The sequence below is a fragment of the Fusarium oxysporum genome, chromosome III, assembly GCF_013085055.1.
Source record: "Fusarium oxysporum Fo47 chromosome III, complete sequence".
NCBI lineage: Eukaryota > Fungi > Ascomycota > Sordariomycetes > Hypocreales > Nectriaceae > Fusarium > Fusarium oxysporum.
Window position 1 is genome coordinate 489,886 of NC_072842.1, and position 25,153 is coordinate 515,038.

The 25,153-nt window shown below is 48.4% G+C and overlaps 9 protein-coding genes across 9 annotated transcripts; 4 read left to right on the plus strand and 5 right to left on the minus strand.

Moving 5' to 3' along the window:
- Positions 1-125: 125 nt before the first annotated feature.
- Positions 126-1,682, minus strand: FOBCDRAFT_248563 (uncharacterized protein; the record flags this gene model as incomplete). Its single annotated transcript, XM_031175296.2, has 1 exon — positions 126-1,682. One exon carries the CDS (start codon positions 1,680-1,682, stop codon positions 126-128), a length of 1,557 nt encoding a protein of 518 aa, XP_031046429.2.
- Positions 1,683-2,642: 960 nt separating this feature from the next.
- On the plus strand, positions 2,643-3,863 carry FOBCDRAFT_198068 (uncharacterized protein; the record flags this gene model as incomplete). The annotated part of the gene is made up of 1 exon (XM_031175297.2): positions 2,643-3,863. The coding sequence occupies one exon, from the start codon at positions 2,643-2,645 to the stop codon at positions 3,861-3,863; it is 1,221 nt and encodes a 406-aa protein (XP_031046430.2).
- A 293-nt stretch (positions 3,864-4,156) lies between these two features.
- Positions 4,157-7,809, minus strand: FOBCDRAFT_248564 (beta-lactamase/transpeptidase-like protein; the record flags this gene model as incomplete). Its single annotated transcript, XM_031175298.3, has 7 exons — positions 7,264-7,809; positions 6,985-7,214; positions 6,395-6,502; positions 5,521-5,838; positions 5,356-5,472; positions 5,049-5,307; positions 4,157-4,994 (listed from the first exon to the last, which is right to left on the minus strand). The coding sequence occupies exons 1-7, from the start codon at positions 7,620-7,622 to the stop codon at positions 4,157-4,159; spliced, it is 2,229 nt and encodes a 742-aa protein (XP_031046431.3). The 5' UTR covers positions 7,623-7,809.
- Positions 7,810-9,238: 1,429 nt separating this feature from the next.
- FOBCDRAFT_216653 (glycosyl hydrolase) lies at positions 9,239-11,109 on the plus strand. Its single transcript, XM_059609463.1, has 2 exons — positions 9,239-9,615; positions 9,661-11,109. The coding sequence occupies exons 1-2, from the start codon at positions 9,396-9,398 to the stop codon at positions 11,040-11,042; spliced, it is 1,602 nt and encodes a 533-aa protein (XP_059464366.1). The 5' UTR covers positions 9,239-9,395; the 3' UTR covers positions 11,043-11,109.
- Positions 11,110-11,559: 450 nt separating this feature from the next.
- Positions 11,560-13,378, plus strand: FOBCDRAFT_257934 (general substrate transporter; the record flags this gene model as incomplete). The annotated part of the gene is made up of 4 exons (XM_031175302.3): positions 11,560-11,743; positions 11,796-12,211; positions 12,265-12,893; positions 12,945-13,378. The coding sequence occupies 4 exons, from the start codon at positions 11,560-11,562 to the stop codon at positions 13,312-13,314; spliced, it is 1,599 nt and encodes a 532-aa protein (XP_031046435.2). The 3' UTR covers positions 13,315-13,378.
- A 219-nt stretch (positions 13,379-13,597) lies between these two features.
- Positions 13,598-14,449, minus strand: FOBCDRAFT_289434 (RlpA-like double-psi beta-barrel-protein domain-containing protein-containing protein; the record flags this gene model as incomplete). The annotated part of the gene is made up of 2 exons (XM_031175303.3): positions 13,598-14,100; positions 14,153-14,449. 2 exons carry the CDS (start codon positions 14,447-14,449, stop codon positions 13,687-13,689), a joined length of 711 nt encoding a protein of 236 aa, XP_031046436.2. The 3' UTR covers positions 13,598-13,686.
- Positions 14,450-16,636: 2,187 nt separating this feature from the next.
- FOBCDRAFT_270463 (uncharacterized protein) lies at positions 16,637-17,113 on the minus strand (the record flags this gene model as incomplete). The annotated part of the gene is made up of 1 exon (XM_031175304.2): positions 16,637-17,113. The coding sequence occupies one exon, from the start codon at positions 17,111-17,113 to the stop codon at positions 16,637-16,639; it is 477 nt and encodes a 158-aa protein (XP_031046437.2).
- Positions 17,114-19,787: 2,674 nt separating this feature from the next.
- FOBCDRAFT_270464 (uncharacterized protein) lies at positions 19,788-20,882 on the plus strand (the record flags this gene model as incomplete). Its single annotated transcript, XM_054703677.1, has 2 exons — positions 19,788-20,116; positions 20,180-20,882. 2 exons carry the CDS (start codon positions 19,788-19,790, stop codon positions 20,880-20,882), a joined length of 1,032 nt encoding a protein of 343 aa, XP_054559652.1.
- A 1,184-nt stretch (positions 20,883-22,066) lies between these two features.
- Positions 22,067-24,495, minus strand: FOBCDRAFT_198077 (heterokaryon incompatibility protein-domain-containing protein; the record flags this gene model as incomplete). Its single annotated transcript, XM_059608904.1, has 3 exons — positions 22,067-24,036; positions 24,090-24,404; positions 24,438-24,495. The coding sequence occupies 3 exons, from the start codon at positions 24,493-24,495 to the stop codon at positions 22,067-22,069; spliced, it is 2,343 nt and encodes a 780-aa protein (XP_059464367.1).
- Between the last annotated feature and the right edge of the window lie 658 nt (positions 24,496-25,153).

The following is a 25,153-nucleotide window of genomic DNA, read 5'->3' on the forward strand; positions in this document are numbered from 1 at the left end:
ATACCTATATCTAAGATAAAATAGGATATAATTATTTCAGAGTACCTTGAAAAGTATTGGAAACAAAAAGACTTCTTAGTGAGCGTGCTTATTGGGAAATTGCTAAAAGCTTGGGTAACTATTGCCTACTTCAAAGCTTCCACGCAGAAAGGGTTCGCAGTAAAGGTACCCTTTGGATCATACGTCTGCCTGATCTTCTGCATCTTCTTATACGTCTCTGGATCGTAGTAGAACTGCCAAACATCCTTCATGTTCCAATCACCATAAGATCCCCAGAGAACACGACGATCCGCCTTGCTAAAGTACTTCGCTCTGCCCTCGTCGTTCACCGCCTGCCACTTCTCGGCTGCTTCCTTGGTACCCTGATAGAACACATCCCAGGTCCCCCCAAAGGTGGCATCTCTGAAGCAATAAGCTGTGCCGTTGCCTGCGTTCCTTCGGAACATGGATTGTTCGCCGCCGTAGACTTGGAGTTGAGATGAGACCCAAAGACCATTGTGCTTGTCTTTGATGACCTCGTTGATACGACCAGAGAACCAAGATGACCAGCCTGTCTTGGAGAGTTCGGTTGAGGTTGTGCTGTTGGTGCGCTTGTCGTAGGGGTAGGGAAACTCGCGAGGGCTCCCGAACAGCCACATGGAGGCGATAACGGACATCGGGGTGCCTTCAGGAGCCTCTTTGACAATCTTGAACTCATTAGGCACGTTCTTGATCTGGGTGAAGAGATCGGGTGAGTATGGCTCTTCGTTGACGTTGACCCATTGTGCATAGACGACAATCATTGCGTACTTGAACTTGAGCAGATCAGCAATATTGTCCTTCCCGTCGTGGACATCGTCTGGAAGTTTCTGCTTAAGCTCGTCCTCAGAACCAGGGAAAAGATCCAGAAGATTGGCCTGTCTGCTGACAATGTTGACAGTAAAGTCGTAACCACGAGGCAACTTGGGATCCTCTCCCTTCTGGACGAGAATATCGAGTAGAGCCTTGAGTGTCTCCTCCTTGTAGGCGAAGCCGACCCAGAGGCCCTTGGAGCCCTGATGATTATTGTCATCCTGGACTTCGATCTTGAAGTGCGTCAGGACGCCAAGATTGCCAGGACTGCCTCCGAGAAAGCCATAGAATAGATCTGGGTGGGAGTCTTTGGTGACCTTGACTACATCGCCGTTATAGTCAACGATCTCAAGCTCACGAACCCAATCTCCAAGAAGACCAAAGGATCGTGCAAGCATGCCATAACCGCCAGTCTGAACGTGTCCACCAAGACAGACAGTAGAGCACTGGCCAGTCGGCATGAAAACGCCGTTATCCTTGAGAAAGTCAAAGATCTCGGTGAGTTGCCAGCTGACACTAGAGCGAAGGTAAACCTTGCCGTTTTCCCTCAGGATATTAAGATCAATGTTGGGGCGTCGGAAAGTAGGCTTCAAGTCCAGCTGGATACCCTGGGAGCCAGTTGAAGATGCACCGCTGTATTGGTGACCGCCAGATCTGATGGCAAGAGGCTTGCCCATCTTGGTAGCCGCCTTGACGACTTCTTGGATATCCTCAATGCTTGCGGGCTGGAGGATCTCGGAGGGGTTCATGTCGCGACTGACGCCGTAAGTGGAGGTAGCGTAGATGTTGTTGGCACGCTTGTAGGCAGCTGTGCCGGGGAAGAATTGGTTGCCTTGGAAGGAAGGCTCCATTTTGGTGGTGATAGTCATGGATGAGAGTAGAAGAAGCTTGTAGCGGTGGATTGATAGGGAATGCGGAATGAAGATAGCTGGTTTGAAGTCTGTTCTTATACCCGTTGTATGAACTGTCGTAAGGGGGCTGATTTCAGCATGTGAAGTCGCACAGATCACCTGGACCATTCAGCTCAATACCCAAAATGCATGCACAGCCTCTTCATGGACACCTGCATTCCAATATTTTCAGCTTTCATCTCACATGTCAATAAAAACACCAATATTCGCAAGCAAACACGGGCTGAGTGCCCGTTTCATTGCAGGTATGTGATAGACCAATTCGGCAAAGCGCACTAAAATACGACCAGTCTCGACTCATCGGGACGGGCCGTGGCCAGTGACATGCGCGAGAAGCCAATTCCGTCTCATTCTTGATACGTGAGTGGCTGCATATTGTCTTAGAGTCGTTGCGGGGAAGTTGAGATCTTTTGTCCCGTGCCGGTAAGCCACAGGTGGTCAGCTTGCCAATTCGAGGATGCTTACTGGACGGGAGGGGAAGTTGAGAACGTTTTCAGCCAGCCACTGCGGGCGGATATTGGAAGATCATCCGAGCTGAGATATGTGAAGCTGTTAGCGTGCTTCCGCCGCGTCACGTTAGAAGTGAAAGTGCCTTTGTAAAATGAACGTTGACACTGGGTGGTATGGCAACGGATGAAGAGCCTTACTGCGTTCAGTAAGCTATTGAGGTAAGCTTGTACTGTTGTAGCATAGATCGTCTGCGATGAGGCATGTGAGGTGCTCATTGAAAGTCAGATAGGTATTGGTATTGATATGAATGCTCTTAGAGCGACAAAGCGCTAACAAGTAACAACTTCCTGCGAATATAAGACCTGTGAGCGTCTGCTACACAATCAAGCTCATCATCCTCACCAAGACATCCGAACACTCAACCAATTCAAAGATTACACGGCAAGCATAATGGCTCCTACCAAAGAATCGTCGCGTGCTGGTATTCACCTCCCCAAAGGCTTCCAATACGACGAAGTCAACTTTGATCCTACCCCTCCCCCTCCAAGAGACGAGCCAGATCCTCCTCTGGGCATCTTGGATAGCTTCACCGGATCCTGGACCGGGCCTGGCTTCAACACCATCTTCCGACCAAACTCCGTCTCCCCCACTACTACCACCTTCACCAATCCCGTCCTCCCTGCCCCTCCCTCGCCTCCCAATGTCTCAGTCCTTGAACTCAATCTGACGCAAGAGGATATGGTGTTTTCTCAACCTCTGGGAAAGGTTCCAAACCGTGGTCTTGAGCAGCAGAATGACATTATTATCAATGGTGTCACGTATCTCCAGACCGTCAATGATGTTACCAACACAGCTACCGGCAAGGCCGACGGTACTAAGACGGGTATTCATACTGAGACCGGCTTCTGGTTAAACGTTCCTCCGACGAAGAATAACCCCGTGGAGGGGAACACGCTTGTCCGTCTTGGCTCTATCCCTCACGGAACTACCATCAATGCACAGGGCAACCCCCCCGACGTGACCCAGGGGGCGCCAGATATCGGTCCACGACCTATCACTCCTTTCGTCATTGGGGACAAGGGGAATACTCAGGTCAAGCCCAGCCAGACAGCCTCCCTTAACAACACAGCACGTCTACCCCAGGATCTCACCCTGTTCATTCAACAGGGAACGATCACCCAGGCTATTCTCGACAACCCAATCCAGATTCTTCTTGACATCAACAGCCAGCTCAATATAACCAAGACCAGCACTTTCACAGTCTCTACCCAGTTTGATCCAACCCCAGGCGGCGGTACAGCCAACATCGCTTTCCTCGTCGGAGCGAGTTCCCAAGGCCCCAACGCGAATGCTGTGCAGATGGACTCTACATTTTGGGTCGAGACGATCAAGTCCGAGATCACGGTTCAAAACTACACGCCTGGAAAACCTCTTCTTCTGCAGCCAGCCTATAAGCAGGGCCAGGGCAAGACGCCTCCTCCGCTGCCGACATTCTCTGTCACGCCTCCTGGGCCTGTCACTGGCCCTAAGACGATCCCTGTGACTTATACGCAGATTCAGTACTCGCAGACTGTTTTCCTTAATTTTAATGGGTTGACTTGGCCGCATTTGTCGCTGGCTACGTTGGTGCCTTCTCAGCCTATCGAGGTGGACTATCCCTCATCTAAATGAGTTTTTGTAATAGAGCACGCCGTTAGTAGAATATACGAGGAATTATAATCAAAAGGCGGTTTTAAGTTTGTCACGGTAGATGAATTGGGGGGGGGAGGGAAAGCAGACAACTATAGCAGATAGCACTTTCTCAACGTCACCTATATAAAAATACGATGTAGTTTGGCCCTTAAAGTCTATAGTATTGTGTTGCATTCGGAAGAAACTGCTGGCTTGACTTATTTCCGTATCTTCGCTAGATTCTGTGTGCTGAAGTCTCAGCTGGATGAATTATAGTGTTGGCTCATGCCACGTCAATCATCCTTCTGCAACTCAACTCTATAACCGACAAGTTCGAGCTTCTCAACCGTCCTATCACTGCCCTTCCCAGACTCAGTAAACACAAAGTGATCATGGGATAAAAGCTGATACACAATACGATCTAACGATGCCCAAGTGTTACAGTTCCCATCAGGCCAGGCCAGGAGCGCATTCGCTTCCTCGTTATCTTGCTCTGACCCCGCAGTGAACATCATTCGCCATGACGATTCGGTGTCACTCTGGAGACCCGTTGGGTACAAACGGAAGCGGACCTGCCCTGGGGGTGTAGGAAAGGTTGGTGGTAGCCCGATGCTGAGGTATGTGCCTGCGATGTCAACACCCCTGACAGTCCAGTTCGTGATGTGGAAGCCTGGCTCATCATCGACTGATAGAGTAAGAGTAGAATTCGTCTTGTCGTCGATGTATGTACCGCCATATATCTTGGCTGCTTCATCCTTGCCAGCTTCTTCCACAGCCGGAAGTAGTTCCTTCGCGATCTCTGAGAAGAGGGTCTGGAGAAGACCACCAGTGACTTCAGGGCCAGCGTTGAGGAGGGTCACAGTTAGGTTGTAGTCTGGGATCAACACCATGAGCGAGTGATACGTGGTGATATCACCAGCCTTGGTGTAAAACTCAATGAGGCGGCCGTCTTTGGTGACGTTGTCGGCACGGAATATTTCCCACGGTTCTCCGAGCAAGATTCCTCGTGATGAGGTGCTTGTAGCAGGCTTCAGCCACTTTCTTGTCTCGGCGGGACTGAGAAGCTTGCTCTTGAGGACAGCATCCCCAAAGGCCATTATATCATTGATGGAGGAATAATATTCGCCGGCCCTAATACCCAAATTTGTCAGTGCTTCCCATGAAAAGCATCTAAGAAAGACTTACGGATCGCCATAGCCAAGGGTTGCGTTCCACCACTCGTCATCAACGGGAATGAATCCCAAAGAGTCATCAGGCTTCTTGTAGAAGGTGTTCTTCATTCCCGTGGGGTCCCAAATTTCTTTCTTGATGAACTCTCCGGACGACATACCGCTGACCTTCTCAATGACCCATCCCATTATAGCGAACCCTACGTTTGAGTAAACGGGGTTCACAGCGTAGGGTGCGTAAACGGGGGGTCTCTCGCCGAATCGTTCGAAGAAATCTGTCTATATTAGCACTTTTCAACTCCGCACCAGCTGCGAAATCTCACCGTCTTTGGTGCACTCTGGGAGATCTAAGAGACCAGAGCAATTGAGGCTTTTGGATGGGTCGGGTGGCGGATAACCAAGCTTTGTCCAGTCCCCGTAAGGCTCGACATCGGTTACCACTAGACGTATCAGCACGTTTTCAATTCTTGGCCGTGTACATCACTTACAGTCAGCTGGTATACCGCCAATGTGAGACGCCAATGCACCAACGGTGACTTGATCCCAGTCAACCGCCCAAACAGCATCTTGCTTTCGAGCTTGTTTGTTCAATGCACGAAGCTCAGGTACGTATTTCGTAACAGCATCGTCAAAATCAACCTTGTGAAGTTTTAACAAGGCCAGCACGGGAAACACCTTTGACAGACTGGCCAGGCGGAAGACCGTGTCTGAATCTACTTTATTGACTCCACGAGGGTCAACCTTTGGAGGTGTGTTGGCGAATTCGAGGAGGTAGTCATCTTCGTAGGTTGATTTGATGGCGATTGCTATGGACGACTCGTTATATGGAGCTGTCTCTTCTTCAAGTCTTTGTTGGATAGAAGCTACTGCTGCCTTGACGGAGGCGTGGGTGGAGGGGTGGACAGGTGCAGGGACGACTGGACCGAGAGGGGGGCAGTGGCCTCCGCGAACTGCGAGGGAGCTCCCCACGAATAGAGACGTATAGAGATAACACTGAAGCGTCTTCATACTAACTGAGAGTTTCAATTAGACTTGAACTCTATCTGAGCGAATGGGAATAGCAGGTAATGAGCTACTTACTAAATTTATACTAAATCAGGTACTCTGAAGATCGATGGTTAACGGAGCAATATTGTCCCTCCTCCGCGGACGAAGGAATCACGATGATTTACAATATTGCTTACTCCCCCTCAAGTCCAAGTCATGAGATATCCTACGTAAGCTTATGGCGTTTTAAGATGACGAAGTTTCCTTCAGATCATGGTTAGAAAACCACCAGATGAAGCATTCGACAACCCTTCTGGGGTCCTATTTGTGTAAGACACCCCACGTCCAATAAGCTTTATTACGTTTGTAACTTACAAATCACATTGACGTGGGGTTCCATTGAGCGTTGCAGAGCTGAAGCAAGGCATACATCGAGATCTTGCAGCGTGAGATCATGGTTTCTTGGCGGTAAGACGTTGTCAGCTGTGCGGCTCAATTAGGCTGCTCACAGCTGCTCGGTGACGTAAAGCCTGAGCGCACAGGTTTCTATTGGGTGGAGCTACGGAGAGGTTTATATAATCCTGTCTTGCTTTGTTAATACCTTGGAATGACGGGAACATGGAGTTTTAGGCAAGGAGGCACAACACATGGGCTCATATGACTCATCTGAGGAGAAAATGTAATATGTGCGATAGCAGAGCAACCCAAAATCTATCTAGACAGTAACCCATCTAAAAACGAAAAGAATATATAATATCCAGAAGTAGATGCTCGCGCAAGAAATTTATGCGACAAAAGATGAATTAGCTGTAGCATCCCTGCCAGTAGACATTCGGTCAATCCTTAATTAGCCTGAGGACCGCAGAGCTTTGTGAAAGTGATGTCATCAACATTGATCGTAAGCTGGTCATACTCTCCGAAGCATTCAAAGAAAAACGACAAGTCAGCCTGGGCTACAGCCTCACTGCCACTCGGCCACGTCTGGCTCTCGGGAGTCCAACCGACAAATTTGTAGGGATAAGCACCAGGGAGGGTATCGCCTCCGACCTTGGGCGTGATGCTACACGAGAAACCAGAGCCGACGTTGACACCGGAGACGACAGCCCAGTTATAAGATAGTCGGTAGTTGCCGTCGAGGTTGGTCAGGGTTTGGGAAAGCTGGGCGTTGCCCTGGCCATTGCTGAAAACGAAAGAACTGGATTGTTGTTAGCGCAGGCGAAATGTTACTAGGTAGTGGCACTTACATGGCGTTGGGGGCGGTATTGGGGCCGTCGGTAGTGAGCGAGCCGCCGCCAAACCAAGGCGATTTATTGCTATCGCTGTCGTCAAAGCCGGGGTTGACGACGACCTGGGTTTCGACGCAGGCGGGCGCTTCAGTCGTCGTTGTGCTCTCTGCGACGGCAGTAGAAGTGGTCTCTCCCAAGACGGTGGAAGTCGTCTCCACAAGGGCAGTTGTTGCAGTGGTAGCCAGGGTAGTAACCGTCGTGTCGGAAGCGATCGTCGAAGAGGCCTCGGCGACGCTCGTCACCGTCGTGGGCCGGCAGGGACTAGCTTCAGCTCCGAGGATGGCGAAAGCCACAGCGAGGATAGAATAACGAACCATCTTAGCGAAATCAAAGGCGATTGATTAAACGAGCGGAAGCGACTGAGACAGCGCAAGTAAATGAGTGTGAGGTTGCAAGAGCGCAAAACCGATTCAACGTTATTTGGGCGTGGCGCCTCCTTTTTAAAGCCCGCTGTCAAATTCTCAAAAAGACTCCGAAGCTGTGTTGGCTGGACGCGAATCACTCGTTGGCGCCGCGCTAATGCCAATAGTTCAGAGGCTATTGGAGTCGAGATTGATTAAATCTGTGAAGGTGTGGGGGCAGATGATGTGTACCTTGCATCTAACGCGCCTCTAACGCAGTTGAGATGGTCTACGGGCAGGGGTATCTCAGCCCCAGCTAACAAGATCATAAGCTGGTGAATTGTGATTTTATGCCTGGAATAAGTAACAAGGGATCTAAAGTACGACTGTAATATACTTTTAAAAACTAATAAGTCAAGCAGTGCCAAGCCCGGTGACCTCGTAAGTAACTTTAATCCCCTTTTCTCATAAGCCGTAACGGTTGAGAGACTGATAGGTTCTTTCATATAGGTCGTTGCTAGCACCAACTCTTTATCTAATTGGGTGTTTGCGACATGGCAATGATCCGTGAAGGAGTCACTAGATAATGTCACCAGGATGGATGAGTAAAAGTCGCATCTTGATAGAGTAATATATGAGTAGTCAGCTACGGCCAGTCCATATCAGGCCGTTTCATAGTAAACTCGGCTGCTTGAGCTACATTAATCATGATCAGCTCCTTCTTCATCTTATCATCCGTCCTCTCAGTCAACGGCTTGCGAAGAAGCTCTTCACCACTACCCTCGAACCATCCCTTTATGGTAGATTCTTTATCAATCTCGACTCTATAAGTCTTCGAGTTCTCGAGATTCTCCGCACTCCACCGTTTCCAAAACTTTGGGTTGCTTTGCAATTGCCTTTTTGTATTCTTCAGCAGTGCTATTCGGTGGGAGTTGGATGCCTCCCAATCCACTTTCAATCCGCGATATATATGCTTTCAGAGTATGGTTCTGTTCAGTATGTAGGGTCAGGAAACACTCTTTGTTGTCCTCTCGCAAAGGCGCTTCGTGACCAGGCCCGCAGATGAAGATTGTGTTTCGACGAGCCTCAGTGCCGGTCTCTGTGTCCGTGAAGGTAAGGCCGCCTTTATTCATAGGTGAGCTGAACAGACGGATATCTTGAGTTGGGAACGTTATGGCACGATTGTGCTGAAGAAAAAATCATTAGTAAGTGATGCAACCATCTAGGCATCACTTTAGTGGTTTGAAGAGGCTTACAACGCATGTTATGATCCCATGAGAAAATCAATGGCTGGCAATAACAGTCATCTTTTTATAATTGGTCATTTAAATTAAGATGAGGCAACTCGAATAACACTTCAGCCTCAGTGAGTAATAAGCGCCGGCGGTGTTGGTTTGTGTTCGTCACACACGCCTGACATCATTAGGTGGTAGGTACAGGGTAAGTCAAACTCATCATCTCACCACATCTGCCAAAGAGACATCATACCTTAATAACCACCAAACACGCCCTGCTGCTGATGAAATAATATCATACCATCACCCCACACCACTGTTCAACAAGGCAAAGCACTCTCGTACAACAATCCACACACTGTCTCCAATGGGTCGATAAGACTACCTCCTTCAACCTCCGTCCCCTCAATTTAGCGCCAGCTGATTGGGCGGATAAATACATTCAGCCCAGCCGGATATCCCCAACATGCATTTGACCACATTGTGCGGAACATAAGAATCAACTCAGCTGCCGATGCCAACTGCCATCTCGAAAAGGTCAAGCTTCTACAACAACGCAGAGACAGATACTGCAGCCACAATGTCGCCCTCCAACCCCATCATCCCTGGCTTCTCGCCCGATCCGTCCATCGTCAAGGTTGGCGAGTGGTACTTTCTTGTCAACTCCACTTTTCACATGTTTCCTGGTATTCCAGTTTACGCCTCCAAGGATATTCTGTCATGGAAGCATATCGGCATGTGGCCTATGTCTTTGTGAGTACTGGTGCTGACGGGTGTAGGAAATGTTATCAGTAGACCGGGACAGGTTGCTTTGAATCGGTCAGACACTGATGTCAATCGTATGCCGGATGTTGGAGAAGTTATGCTCGCGACTGGTGGTCTTTTTGCGCCAACGATTCGTTACAACAATGGTACTTTCTACGTTGTCTGCACGAATGTCGTGAGAGCAGCAGAGGATACTCGGTATGCTTTGCAGAACTTCATCGCTACCACGAAGGATATCTGGTCAGGTCAATGGAACGATTTGATCTGGTATGACTTCGATGGTATTGATCCAAGTATTCTTTTTGATGATGATGGCAAGACATATATCCAGGGCTCAAAGGCCCCAGGACCTTACACCAAGATCGCTCAGTTTGAGATTGACATCGAGACGGGCAAGAAGCTATCTGACGAAAAGATCCTCTGGGAGGGTACAGGAGGCGTTTATCCCGAGGGGCCGCATATGTACAAGCGAAATGGCTGGTACTGCCTCATGATTTCTGAGGGAGGAACACACGAAGACCACATGATCACCATGGCTCGATCTCGCGATGTCTGGGGTCCTTACGAGCCATGCCCAGAGAACCCCATTCTGGTCCCGGCAAGCAAAGACATGTACATTCGCCATACTGGCCACTGCGACGTATTCGAGGATGAGAACGGTCAGTGGTGGGGAGTTCTTCTCGGAGTACGCAGAGATAAAGACGGAAGATACAACATGGGTCGAGAGTCGCATCTCACGCCTGCAGAGTGGACCGATGATTGGCTCCGTCTTGAATCTGTCGAGGCTACAATTGATACATCCCGGCTCGCGAGTGCCAACGCAGTGCAGGGATTGACAGCAGTGGAGGGCGTGGATTTCCTGTACATCCGAGACCCAATTTTGGAGAACTACAAGATTGACAGCGGAAGCAAGACGATCAGTGTAACATCATCATCCGTCGATCTATCGCATTCACAGGAATCACCTAGCTTTGTAGGTAAGCGACAGCGTCTGCACGCAGGCCAAAGCAGCGCAACCTTCAAGATCAACGCATCTTCCGCTGAGGCAAAGTTGAAGACCGGTCTGGCAGTTTACAAAGACGAGCACCGCTACTTGCGCGTCTTTTATGACACCGCTCAAAAGGCAGTGATTTACGAATTCGTCAATAACGCTAAGGATCTCAAAAAGACGGAACAGCGCGCGCTGGACAAGGATGCTGACACCATCCAATTCCGCTTTGAGTACACTGAGCAGGAATATCGGGTATTTTACACAGCCGGGAAAGACTGGGAGCATATTGCGACGCTTGATACGCTCGATATGACTGGACCAGACTTTGTAGGTCCCGTTATCGGCGTGTTTGCCTTGGCGCAGGAGAGTGTCACGGTTGAAGTCGTCGATCTGCAGGTTGAGTAGATAAGCACTTCCAACGCCAAGTCAATTGAGATTGAATTCGGCTCGGCTACGCTCCGAGCTTCGTATATCCGGTTCCAGCCTATTGGTGTGAATTGTATGCCCCATCGTCACTCTCTAACACATGACTCTAATTACTGTTGGTCCTTGATTAAGCTTTCAGCCTAACATTTACCCGCTGAAGCCCAACAGGCTAATTAACTTCTACGCCCGCGCGCGTGTCTATCGCAATAATTAACCGGTCTACGCCAATTGGACATGTAAATTCCCCATGGGGATGATTTTCGTTCCTCGTAGCTCGGATAAAGACATGCGGGGAAAGAAGCTTCAATTTGGGGTAAGCCGAGCCAATCGCTGAGCGTGGAGGGTCCTGGGTGCATTGATGGAACGGTCTGTTGGGTTTTGATCGCTGGGTCAAGTAGACTTACCGAGTCAGTGATATAAAGTTACTGCATCTCCCCAGTGTTGATCGTTAGGCTCAGAACTTCACTCACAGATACCGAGGAAAGCTACAGGCATCATGGGTCTTCTCAGTCCTCCCAAGCGGACCCAAAAGGTCATTCCTGATAAGCCAGCTAAAGGGCATTTCTTCTTTGCTGGCAAGGAATTTGCTCGTGTGCCTTGGTGGAAGAGACCTAATATGCGCGTTCTGTACTTCTACATCATTATCCTCATTCTCACCAACACTGCCAATGGTTTCGATGGTAAACTCCACCATGTCACTACTTCACTCACAAAGGTTGCTAACATGTTCAGGCTCCATGATGAACGGCCTTCAGACCCTCTCCTACTGGCAAGAGTACTTCAACCACCCACGAGGCTCCATCCTCGGCCTATTCAATGCCTCTATGAGTCTTGGCTCTCTCATTGGTCTCTTTGTGGTGCCTTATCTGGTCGATTGGGCTGGCCGCAAGGTTGGTGTACAGATTGGTTGTATTCTCATGCTTCTCGCTGTTGGTCTTCAGGCTGGAGCTCAGAACTTTGGAATGTTTGTTGCGGCACGTATCATTCTGGGTTTTGGTGATTGTATCGTTCTTGGATCGGCGCCTCTTCTCATCGCTGAGATTGCGCATCCCCAGGATCGTGCTATTCTTGTGACGTTGAGTGGTGCTTCCTATCACTCTGGTGCTTTCATTTCTAGTTGGGTTACATACGGAACCCTCCAGATCAAGGTACGCCACTCTTTCTCACTTACAAACTATTTTGAGACTGACCCTTTGTTCAGAGCAACTGGTCCTGGAGACTTCCCAGCCTTCTCCAGTCCATCTGCAGTGTCATCATCCTCGTCGGAATCTTCTGGATGCCCGAGAGTCCCCGTTGGCTCCTCAGTAAGGATAAGCATGACGAAGCCCTCAAGGTCCTCACTCATTACCACGCAGAGGATGACCCCGATGATGAATTTGTCCAGCTCGAGTTTAGCGAAATCAAGGCCGCCATCGCCCTCGACAAAGACGTTGGACAGACAGCCTGGGTCGACTTCCTCAAGACTCCTGGTAACCGTAAGAGAATTGGTCTCATCACTGCTCTGGGTTTCTTCAGTCAGTGGAGTGGCAACGGTTTGATCTCTTATTATCTCAAGGGTATCATGGACAACGTTGGTATCACCAAGGCGGAGACTCAGCTTGGTATCAATGCAGGTATGAAGACGCAGGGCTTGATCATCAACACAGCCTTTGCGTTCTTCATTGATATTTTCGGTCGTCGACCTATCTATCTTACTTCGACTATCGGAACTTGTGTCATCTTCACCTTCTGGACCATTGTCTCGGCTCGATATGATATCGATCCTAACAAGGCTCTTGGCTACGCCTTTGTGGCTCTGACCTTCATCTATGGTCTTTTCTACGACATCAAGTGAGTACTAGCCTTTCCCTTTGATATCGCTTGCAAGCTGACAGGGTGCAGGTCTGGTCTCATGGCTAACTACACCACTGAGATTCTCCCCTACGGTCTTCGTGCTAAGGGTTTCACATGGCTCAACTTTTGTGTCACTGCCGCGCTCTTCTTCAATCAGTACATCAATGGTATTGCTCTTGAGGCTATGGGATGGAAGTACTACACCATCTACTGCGTGTTCCTTGGCTTTGAGGTGTATGTAATTTACTTCTTCCTCATCGAGACCCGCTACACGCCCATGGAAGAAATCGCCAAGTACTTCGATGGTGATGCGGTTGATGTTGGTGAGGTTGCTAGGGCTGATATGAAGGAGAGAGGTGTTATGATGACTGAGGTGGATTCTAAGGGGCCTCGTGCTACTGAGATTGAGACTCGTTAGAAAAGATGGGATGACTTGATGAGTATGAGGGCCAAGGAAAGAAGAAGGTTTAGGGAGCCATCGGCCAGAGTATACCCGAGAAGAGACAGATGGTCTTAGTTATTTATTTAGCAATCCACTTCATGATGCGCTAGTAACACATGTGTCGATTCAATCACCCAATGACAATAATCGAAGAGATCGATGATTAGATATGGTTCATATTATTGGGCTGAGAGATACCTCTAGCGTCTATCTCAGCAGAATATATATACAAGAAACTTTTTTCATATGAACCATAAAGGCCAGCTTGAGACTATCAACACACGCACAAAATAAAACAGCTTCAGAGCCTCTAGCCCTGCCTCCACTCCACCATGCTACTCAAGTCCCTTAGAAGTTGGAAGTACCCTTGGTGACGACTCCAGACTTGAGAGCAACGTTCTTGACAATGACCTTCTTGTTGTTGACGCTGGTGACGCGGACCCAGGCAGTGTCGTTGGGCAGCGTACCCTTGAGGATCCACATGTTGGGGTCCTTGAGAGTAGTCGCCTTCCAGGTCTTGCCGCTGTCGCTGCTGACCTCGACAGCCTTGACGCGGTGGGTGATGTTCTCGATGGTAGCGGCGAACCAGTACTTGGAGGCGCCGCCGTGCATGTGGACCTGGAGAGGTGATTTGAGAGGGCAGGCGATCCACTTCCACTTGATGCCGTCGACACCGCCGCCGGTCATGCCGTTGGTGAGTTTGGACCAGGTGGCGGGGGTCATGTCGAGATGGTTCTTGTCGCCGCCAGTCTTGTTGGTGACCTGGACCAGTTAGACAACCACGTACTTTATCGCAATATGTAATTAGACATACCATGATCTTGAGGGACTTGCCCTTGTAGGAGACCTGAATGCAACCACCGCAGTTGGCGCCATCCTTCCAGATATCCTCAGAGACACAGGTAGTTCCGTCGATGCCAGCGGGCAGCTTGTAGTCGACAAAGCTGCAGGCACCCTTCTGCCAGCAATCCTCCTCAGTGCAGCCATCGCTGTCGCCGTATCGGGTACCGAGGCCGGTGTAGACGGGGTTCTTGGAAGTAGCAGCGGCGTTGGCAACCGTCGAGGCTGCGGCCAAGAGGGTGACGAAGTAAGTAGAAATGCTTCCGAACATGTTTGCGTTGGTGTTTATGTTGAAAATGAATGTAATATTTTGTTTAAATGAATGAATGAAGAAATAGAAGCTTGAAAAAAAAAGAATGTGTTGATGAGATTGGATGGTCGTTGGTGGTTAGAGCAGGTCTAGTCTTATATACAACATTCCAGAACACTACGAAGTAATTTCCTTGCTGATGAGCTGACTAGGTTGTCGATGCTGACGAGGTTTTTACTAAGTGCATCGTCCCTAGCTGTTTCCAATGCCGAAACCCTGTATTTCCCAACTGCCATTTCTCCAGGATTGGTCTGGACTCGCAAACGTAAGAGGGGGAAATCGAAAGGCACAGCCGTGATGGTTTCATTCAACGATCCGTCTAATATCAAGATCGTGTTATTGATGCCGGTTTACCGTGATAGTTTGCGCTACTGTGTTTCAGAGTTGACAGGTTTGGCGGGATGCCAATCAAATGAAGTGTGTGTATCCCTGTCACGCCCCCCCGATAGCCGTCTTCTGGGCTGCGATTGTGGATGATTTAATGTTTTATTACGATACCGTATATAGCTTAGCGTGGAGGTAAGCGAGGAGGTGAACGAGGGGGTAAACGAGACAGCAAGTAAACTAAATCCAAGCCACAGCAGCACTCTAATTGAGTGCCGAGTTCCATGGCATAGCTTTGCCCTGAGACTTAGCACTTGGCCGATGCAAAATGCACTGATGCAGGATCAAGAAAATGGTTACATCGATCCGATCTGGTAGACTAGTAGTACTTTAAGTGAGACAATTCGGTGGATACACGATAGTTGAACCTCATTTGTCTGGATAACACATAAAACTGACTCTGCAGAGTAACATTATATCCACGATCAATACGACGCAAAAAACCGTCGCAAATTCCATATCCGACAGCATGGCAAACGTGGGTCTGGCTGAAACCGCGGCTTGGCAAACAAGTTGCCGCGGCGCTTGGTCAATTTGCGAGAAGTTTGGGGGTTTGATTGAACACCTGGGATGATTTACCCTGAGCTAGGGTTTTGGAGGCTACTGCAGTGATGCGGATATCGCTGCTGACTCTCACATCATGACACTGCGGTTGATGAGATTGGGCCAGACGACGTATGCAGCTGAAAGGGGACATAATTACGAAGCGTTGAGTCGGTATTGTTAGACACCAATATGACAACAGTATCTGCGTACAGACGGAAGCACGGGAGTCTTTCGCAGCAACATGATGCCAAAGTCAATGGAAAGCTACGGATATAAACTTCAGGTCGTTTCCTTACAGTGCTACTGGGATGGTCCCGGTCAAGGTTTCTGGCGGCAACAGGTTTCGCATCGCCAAGGACGGCTGATGTGCCGGTGTCCTGGTACAATAAACCAACGCAAATCTACCGAGGGCTTTCTATGTCCTCACCTTCGCAATTCCCAAACGACTTTTGTAAAAGCAACCTGAATTGGTACACCTTTGAAGAATAGAACTTGGAGTAACTTTGAACTATCAGGCGGCACTGTCAGGCTATGTTCAAGAAACCCCCAACATGGGCTGATAATAAAAGACCACGCAGGCTTTGTCACCAACGAAGCCTACGTAGCAAATATACAACATGATTTCAGCTTCTAAATGAATTCTCCTACACCTGAAACTTGAAATCCAGGGCTAGGTTGGGTGACATCCTGTAGCGGGTGCCAAGATGCGAAACGTGGGATTTTCATCCCAAGTGCCCCCTGCCGGTTTGGAGATATCAGCACCAAGTGCCTCAGCCGCAAATCTTGGCCAATATCAGGCCTTTCTATATATTCAATCTCGCCTTTCATGGCTGTACCGGCACGTAAACTTCACATGGGAGACTCACTCTTCCGTGGGGTTAATATTACTAGCTGGTTCAGGGGCTTTGGCGACCACTCCGTCCGGCAAAAAAGACTAACAAGTTCTTGCAAACTCGCATCAAGTCTCTTGGAAAATGCGGCCTTCACCTAAGATCTAATCCATCAAGCGTATGTTTGAGAAAACGGATGGCTTTCTTGCTGTTGTTGAGAAACATACATTACAAGAGGACATATGAATACCTGCTGGGGTTTTCCCCCGCTCGAGCACATATCCAATCTCACTGGTTATTCCCGTCTACAATCTATGTCAACTTTGACCAGCTCGGTGTAACAAGATCCTATTGATAGCTCCGTTGACCACAAGCAGACTCTAGAAACTCATTCCTCCATCCTGTCCGCATGATACGCAACCGCGCCCCAAGGTAATGCGACGCCCCGTAAGAGATACAGCTCACCAGCAACATTCTCTATCTCAATATCGGGAAGACCAGCAGACGTGGCTTTGGTTGAGATATCAACGCGCGCAACCATTGGGTGAGAGACCAGTGCGGCTAGAAGCATTGGTTTAGGTGGTTCCTCCACAGCGTCATGGATGATAGGCTTGTAACAGTCCCAGGTGATATTGTGAGGTGCTGTCTCACGTGCACCGACGATAACGACCCCAAGTGACCATCCAACAGGGTTCCAAAAGTTGGTTGCAGCAACCGTGGATGCAGCAGCAGTAGCAGCAGCGCCTTGGAGTGCAACAGCCGCAGCTAAGGCGGTTTCACCCACGGCTACGGCGCCCACGACGTCAACTGCAGCTTTGGCGGCAAAGCCCGCCGCTGCTGACTGCGAGGCTGCTACAACAGCCATTGCTTCTTTTACAATGGTGCCAGCAATCACTAGAGGGGCGCCGCCGCTAGCTACCGTGACCATGTCGCCGGTGTTGTAGAGATGCGGTCGATTGTAACTAAATAGGTAGCGTTGCTTTTGATGTTGGAATGAGAGGTAAGGAAGAAATTGCAGAAGTCCCGTGTGTTCTCGAAGACCTCATTATATATAGCTGAGAGTCGGGTGAATTTCCGATATGGATGGAAGTTGTGGGTCTGGATGGCCTCAAACTGCGGTGCTACCAACCATTTGCCAAAAGTGCAGCCAGTCACTGGAAGACTGTTCCATCACCTCGTACACGTAATACCCTTGTACAAGGAGAAATAGCAGAACCTGTATCAGTGAGACTATTTCGATACCAATCAAGAAAAATGAGGCGGTATTAGGAGACGAAAGTCAAGCCACACGTGACCTGACATAGATTGCCGCTTTTATGGCTCTTCCTCAGGCCCCCTTCAGCCCCCCCCCCCCCCCCCCCCCCCCCCCCCAACAGCTCTACTCGCCCCCTTGGCTTAGCAGCCGGCCAATGCGGCTCTATTCTCCATTTCTGGGCCCAACCGGGTCAACCTCTGGTCCCTTTTTGGTATTAGGATCCCAATTTTTGATCCTCTGACGAAAGTCTCAGAATTTGGCTCTGATTAAATCCTTCCGTCCGTGGAAGCAGTGAGTTCTGATGCAAAGCTCCTCGTTGCGGATAATTGAATACCACATAAGGTAATTAGATAAGACTTTGGGCTTTGAATACCTAAGTGTCACTTACTATATTGCTGAAATACGAGGAAGCATAATATACGAGTTTCGTTGGGTCCTAAGTTGTATGGAGATTGCCTGTCGCTGGCTGAGCTATACACCGATGGGGTATTTGGTCCTGCTCAGAGTTCTGTTTATCCCGCTGATGGTCAAAAAGCTACACAATCCATCACTTCCGTTCAGCTATACATCCGAAGTTCAAGTTTTTCTATTCAAAGCTTCAAAATATGGAACTGGGAATTTCGTTGGATCACAAGGTCAAGAAAGCAGCCGCGCCACTTGTTGAGGGTCCTCAAGTGGAAATTATTGTGTCTTTCGCTGTGGCGTATCACGCCTGTTATTATGGTTCAAAGCCCATTTTGGGGAACCTGAAAGTTAAGGACCACACAGAAATTCACAACATGGCCCCAGTCTTGGATCAATCTGCGGGGGAGAGGGCAAATGTGCATTCAATAGTCACCTGCAAAATCGGAGGCGCAAAAAGTAGCTGACTGGCGTTGTGGTGGCCGCGCCACAGATGCTCTTCACCCAACAGCCGTGCAAATTCTCGCTAGGCGTAATGCATGTGAACATAACGGGTTATCTATTGCTTACGTGGCATCAGCTAGGTTTGCTCATCTGACTTTATTTTGCATGTGTCTTGGATCGTCAAAACGCGGCATTGTGTCTCGGAAGTGGTAAAGTAAGTCTCATCAATAATGATCATCTATGCGTTGTCGATCACATTAAACTGCTTCCTATCCTTGGATTAGGTTGCCATATCCGCACAGTAGTGAAATACGCATGCTGAGGTAAATGAACGCTTGGAAGCGCGAAGATGCAGATATTGTTACGACGTAGCGGCGAGACTTTGGTCCATATCAACACTGAGTAATGTGAATCTAGTAATCTTTCAAATGAGGCTGGACCACTACGCCTGCAGTGCAGACCCGAATTGGACTTTGTGCATAAATCTGGCATCAAGCTGAACAACCACTAGAAGAAGTAGCCTATCAAATATAAAACGAAGATGAATTGCTACTGAAGATCAGAACTTAATAACAGGTTAGGCGTTGTCTGCTCTGCTAAGACAGTCTAATCAACGCCACACAAACTCTGAAAAACTGTCAAATTGTCCTGTCCACATTTAGCTGTCAATAAGGTTTTAAGTATAATCTAGAAACTATACTTTTTGTATATCTGATGAGATTATTATTGTACATATCAGCTTTGTTACATGTTTTCTTTTCGATTTAAATAGAGGTATACTAAATACAGCACCAACGCTACTAGTCCAAAGACACTGTGCTGAGGCCTGTATCTGAGCCATTAATTATGAAAATAGCTCCTAGTGAAGCATCTTCAGTATAAAGTGTTTAAAGTAACCTAATCTAAAGAATTGACTTTTTAAATCCCGGGGAGAAACATTTTCGAGGCGTTAAAACTCCCAAACGCCCGAGCATTCACTGAACTTTATTAAAGGTCAGAACCAAGCTGCCTAATGCTTGACTACATTCTTATCGTTCAATAGGTACTGGTCTTAACTATTCTTATCTTTGTTCTTTTCTTTCTTTTTTTCTTTTTTTTTTTTTCCATCACGACGACTTTACCTGTCTTAAATCGCTAATGGGCAAGAACATAAATATACACACAAGGTCTAAGTCAGTGGAGAGTACTTTAGATAAGATGCTGTTTGTGATGAAATATTCTAGGCAAGTTTCTTCAAATCTATCGCAAGGACAAGGAATGAAGGCTTTTGGCTAATGCAAGCCTTTTCAATGTCTGGAGTGTCAGCTGCCTGACAGATTCTGCTGTGCAGGTAGTACTTAAGCGGGACAGTGTCTCTTCCTTTCTCTCTATAGGTCTCTAATATCGGCTCCTAACTCCTGTCAAGCAAAACCCTTTCAAAAATCTTGCAAATATTCCCATGACCACTGATCTGCATAAGCCTGATCCTGTGCCACGGTCACGTAGGCTGGCACGAAAACGGGACGTTGATGAACTGAGCCAACTTACCTCTGGCACGCTGACCGTGACTGTTGCCCCAGATCCAACCTGCGGGTTCACCAATAATGATGAGGCTGTCTGGGTATGCCCTGGTGGCCGGCCTTGCACCTGGGAAAAGGGCCAGATCAACCGTTTCTGGTGCGCTTGGCAACAAATCTACACCACTTGTTTAGACAGCACCGCCATCTTTGACCCCGCCATTTGCAACAGCGAATGCCGTACAAATACGCGTAATGCCATTGCTGGATGGTGAGTTCAGATCTCCGTCAATCCCTTTGGATGTTGCTTTCTGACTTATGGCCACCGTCGTAGCCCGTCGTCTGAAAAACCTTTTTGTGTCACACTCGAGCTTGGCAACGGAATCTTTTCCTATGGGTGCAATACAATATCAGTTGATGAAAGATTTGAATTTGATAGCACAAGCTTTCGACAATCTCGGAACTTCAGTACCGTGGTTTTCGTTGATGGGGTTTCCGAGACGCAATGGATCACCGATGGACCAGCGCCATCAAAGATGGAAACAACACCAACCCAGAGCGGATCAAGTATGACTGCTTCTGCTACAGTAGAGGCGTCAAGCTCCTCCACTCAAATATCTACCTCTGCAACATCCATCCCTGGAGACAGTCCCAACGTGGGCGCGATTGTTGGTGGTGTAGTCGGCGGTCTAGGCGTCATTGGTCTCGTTGCCTTGGGACTATTTGGGCTCATACTTCTACGTCGCCGAAGAGGCAATATGGCTGCTCCCCCTGAGCATACGCCTGGCTTGGCACAACAACCTCACAGTCCATCAAAGGTAACAAGCAATACTCAATTTGTGGAGACTCAGGCTGGGGCTTATGACGTGAGCACGCATTCCTACGCGGCGCCGGTTCAATCAAATGATCCAACCCCTCAACTATCCCCCTCAACCTCTTCCCCTCTCAATAAGGCACCCAGCCCGGGGACTTTGTATAACTATGAACTTGACGAGGCGAGGACAGATCACCATCGTGGATCGATGTATGAGATGTGATAGGGCTTTAATAAGCCCAAGTCTGAGTGTGTATTCTTAAGGCTGTTAGATAGGGGTGATAACTGGTAGCGGATAGCAAAGTCTGACCTTGTATATCTAGTTAAGGATAGTTGAAATCGTTGGGTACTTTTCGTCACCATATTTGTAATGAGGACCTCTTTTCCTCATATTTTAACAAGTGACTAAGTTTCCGTGTTCAACACCTCTAGTTGATTACCTATGTGCTCCTCCCACTTAGTAAGCTCTCCTACCCCCGCCAATCTTTTTGGATGACTTGCACCAAGTATATGTTGCTGCAGGGCAACATAGTTTCTCATAAGGACTATAGCCTCTGAAAGCCTATTGCGAATTGCCCAAATGACTGCCAAGTTACGCATAGAGCCCAGAGTGCCAAGATGGTGTCCTCTTTAATATCTCAAAAGCCTGCCTCTCGATCTCTTCTGCCTCCTCTTGTTGGCCCTGCAGCTTTTAAACTGCTATTGAGCGCTTCATGCTCTACATTATAGAAGGACTCTCTCCTATAAGACACCTCTTCTGTGAATTCAGTACCCTAAAGGCAAGCCTTTCGGCCTCCTGAGACCAAAGTTCGAGCGACACGTGACATGGCACGGACTGTCGCTGTTATGGCCTTTTCGCTCACTGGCTCAACTTCGGCTCAGCTGTTCATCGGAACCTATCTAGGTTCTTAAAGAAGTGCAGTAAAAGAGTGTAATATTATATAGAGTAAGTTAATTTATAAGATATCATAGCTAATGGTGTTGTGCAAATATTTGTTATTAATTTAGTTGATGTATCTGATGACTTCGAACGTCGAGGGCGCCTCCCTCCTGAAATTTGGGAAAGCTACTGAGGAGATCGTTGGCAAGTTTTTGAATTCTTTTGCTGCTATATAATAAACTGATGAATATATTTGCCTTATCTTAAATTTTCCTAATCTATTACAGACCAATTGAACTCTAATGGTTGGACTCTGGTGGACTAGAATATCTAAAACTCTTTCAGATATCGGGTCCCTGTCGATTGAAAAGAGCAAAACTGTTGCATTAAGTCACCAAACCTGAAACTTCTAATAAAACATTATATTTCTTTTCTGATTTCATGAATTAATCGTATAATCTAGAGAAAGAAACACGATAACCCATGTATCCCATTTAACGATACCCGACCTTGGATATTAACTAAGTCTATATAAGCGTGACTGTCATGGGTTCCCAGGCATCTATTTCATACTTTCCTGTCGCGTGCCTGTAAATCCCAACCCTGCGGTACATCTGTGAGCTACCATCAAGCTCTGCCAATAACCCATACCTTCCTTTAATATGCAAACAGAGCACAGGCTTTCCCTCATAACTGTTTGCCAATTCGATAGTATCAAAGTCGAGGTCGAAAGAGCCGCAAATGAGAATTTTGTCCTGTCCATGGCTTCGACCGGTGTTGTTTCTCTTCTTCCAACGTTCCTCTTCGATGAACTTCGCTCCGGCCCACCCGAAGTAACAATCAGTACCCAAACTTAAAGACGGCAGGTAGCTGCCTTGCCTAGATGTTCTCTCTCTGATCCATCTTTCCTTGAAACTCAATTCGAAAAAGCCCGGCCACCGACGTACTTGGCGGTCATACTCGCTACTTAGTTCTTCATAACTCCTCCATATCTTCGAATGAAGACCATGACCGCTCAAAGGAGTGGTGATCCCCATCGCTTTAGCAACCTTCTTTCCGGGCGATGGATTCCAATCATGGCGCTTACCGACCACGTCCCTTGCCAGGGTCTGGATTTCTAGCTCCGCTCGACGTGTCCGGCCCATGGATAGAGACCGAGGCTCAGTTGGATCAATGACAAACCTTTGTAAGGATGCGTCTGGAAACCGGTCCATCTCCACCGAAGAGCTGGACGGGGGCGCAGTGGCACGTTCAAACTCCACTCGGCATTCTGTAGACGCCCAAGACCATGACGGACCACCGCGGGTTTGCTTCGTGCTACATCCAGGTCGCGGCTGGAATCTCTTGAAAAGGAGGCCAGTAAGGATATCGTCTTTCCAGATTCCGGAAAAGTATTCGTCACCTGTCATCTCTTGAAATTTCTGTGCCAGCGCCCAAATAGCCGGCAGCCGATCCTCCGATCTGGTTAAGTCTTTTTGGCTATACTGCGTGACCATGTCGTACCATTGGCTATAGAGTTGGCCTTGGGGCTTTTGGTTAGACGTTGCACCACTCGTTAGCTCTGAGGTAGTCTCCTGGCCGCCTGAGTCGCCTGAGTCAGTTCTCAAAAAGTTCTTAGGGCCGTTGCGCGTCACTGGGACTGTCTCAGGCGACGAGGCAAATTTTCCCCTAAATTGTTGAGGTTGCCCGGCTGGACGACAGTAGATTGATTCTTTAGCCGACAGTGCGCGGCATTCCCAGATGATCTCCCCTGGAAGAAAGTGCACTGTCCTCGGTGAGAGCACATTCTCCTGCAACACCCAACCTCTGCTGGTGAGTGGCAAGGGCCTTCCGAGACCTAGCTCGTCAAATTCGGACTGGGGATCAAAGGTCCAACAAACTTGTCTAGATTGCATCCAGTCTCCCCAGAGGTTGCGCGAGGATACTGGGTCAATCTGCTGCTTCCAGGAACACGAGGTGACGTGGTGCTGGTTCCGTTCTAACAACAGACCTCCATGGCTGTCTGAGGAGTAGGTCGCTGCAAGGTTCAGGATACCTTTTGAATAGATGCTTGCCATGTTGGCACTTTCACGTTCCCAGTCGATTTTATCGCCTTGGATGATGCAGAGCGAGTCAATCCAAAGGTAAGTAAAGCCTAATCTCCTCGTGGCCGTAATAGCATCTTTGAACGTCCGTGGCAAGTTCTTTAAGGGGATCTCCAAATTTCCTCCAACAGTCCTACGAACAATATTGGCATTCTGACCCCAGCAGTGACTCAGCGTCAGGTACGGCGCATGAAATCCATTTCCAGTCTCTATGAGATGAACTGTACTCGAGTCAAGCGTACCTACGTCGACTAGCCTTGTAGGTATATGTGTCGGGGAATCATCACGGCATTCTTGATGATCAGCCTGGCATTGCCGCAGCCAGTCCCTAATCATGTCGAACATCGCGTCGGGGATCTCGCCGGCGGGATGGTAATATGTCCCAGCGAGCTGTGATGGTGCATATTTGTTATCTGGTCCGACGAGTTAGCAGCAAGATGGCGAACTGGGACACAGCTATAATCACCTTTCAAGCCTAGCCGAATCTCAGTGCAATCCTTGTCGACGCTAACATCGAATGCATAATTCCGCCCGCCTGTATTTCTGATGTCGACCTTGAGCATGACAGGCAGGTCTGAATCGATAGGGGAGATAGTGCAATATAGTTCTATGAGATTGCAAAGGTGACACCCGGCTCTTGCGGCCTGTCTCAAGCGATGGAAGGACTCATGGTGCCTGACTGAACCTTCCGCCAGGCGGTCGCAAACGAGCACGTAGGACTCATCGCATTCGCAGAGCATCTTCCTCCAAGTATCGTAAGAATCCAAAGCTTTGAGAAATGCTGATGAACATGTTGCACATAAATTATCTATACCATGGCTTGTCTCACCAGGCTTGGCGCTACTGTTACGTTGCTGCTGCAATGAAGACATCCTAAAGTTTGGGTTAAAGGTGAATGGATATGAAGGGGAAATGCTGGAAGAAAAGGAGATGCTCAATATATGAAATATGGCTGAGATGTCGGAAGTTACAATCGATATGAATATGCATACTGTGTTTGTGGTTTGTTATGGAATGGTAAGGCAGACAAGAGTCGATATATGCGCCTTGATACACACACTGAGGCATGAGGATGCGCTCTTCATTGGTGCTTACGCCCGATATAAGTGGTCAGAGGAGCTCCACTGCGTTAGGTATCACTGGTGTGAAAAAGGTGGCTGGGTCCGCCCAACGACGGATTGAGGTTGAAATGAGGCGGAAAACATGGCATTCATGTTCTCCATAACCAAGGCACAAGTGGCTCTTGTAATTTACAATTCCAAAGCTGACTTTAACTTGGATGCGAGTAGCGAGGAAGGCGCCCTCTCGAAAACACGCTTCAGGCAGCATGCCAACTGCCCACACAATAGCTCAAGATAAGCTTTTCAAGCTGGGCTGCTATAGAGGTTTGAATCGTTTCTGAAAGGAAAGTTGAAATTTCACCTACCGGATCTATCAGCCTTGTAAAGTCCAAGTAGCCATTGGCATTTATGACTTTGAAGCACCGACAGATGGATATGAATAATCACCAATCTGCTCCATGGCATGATT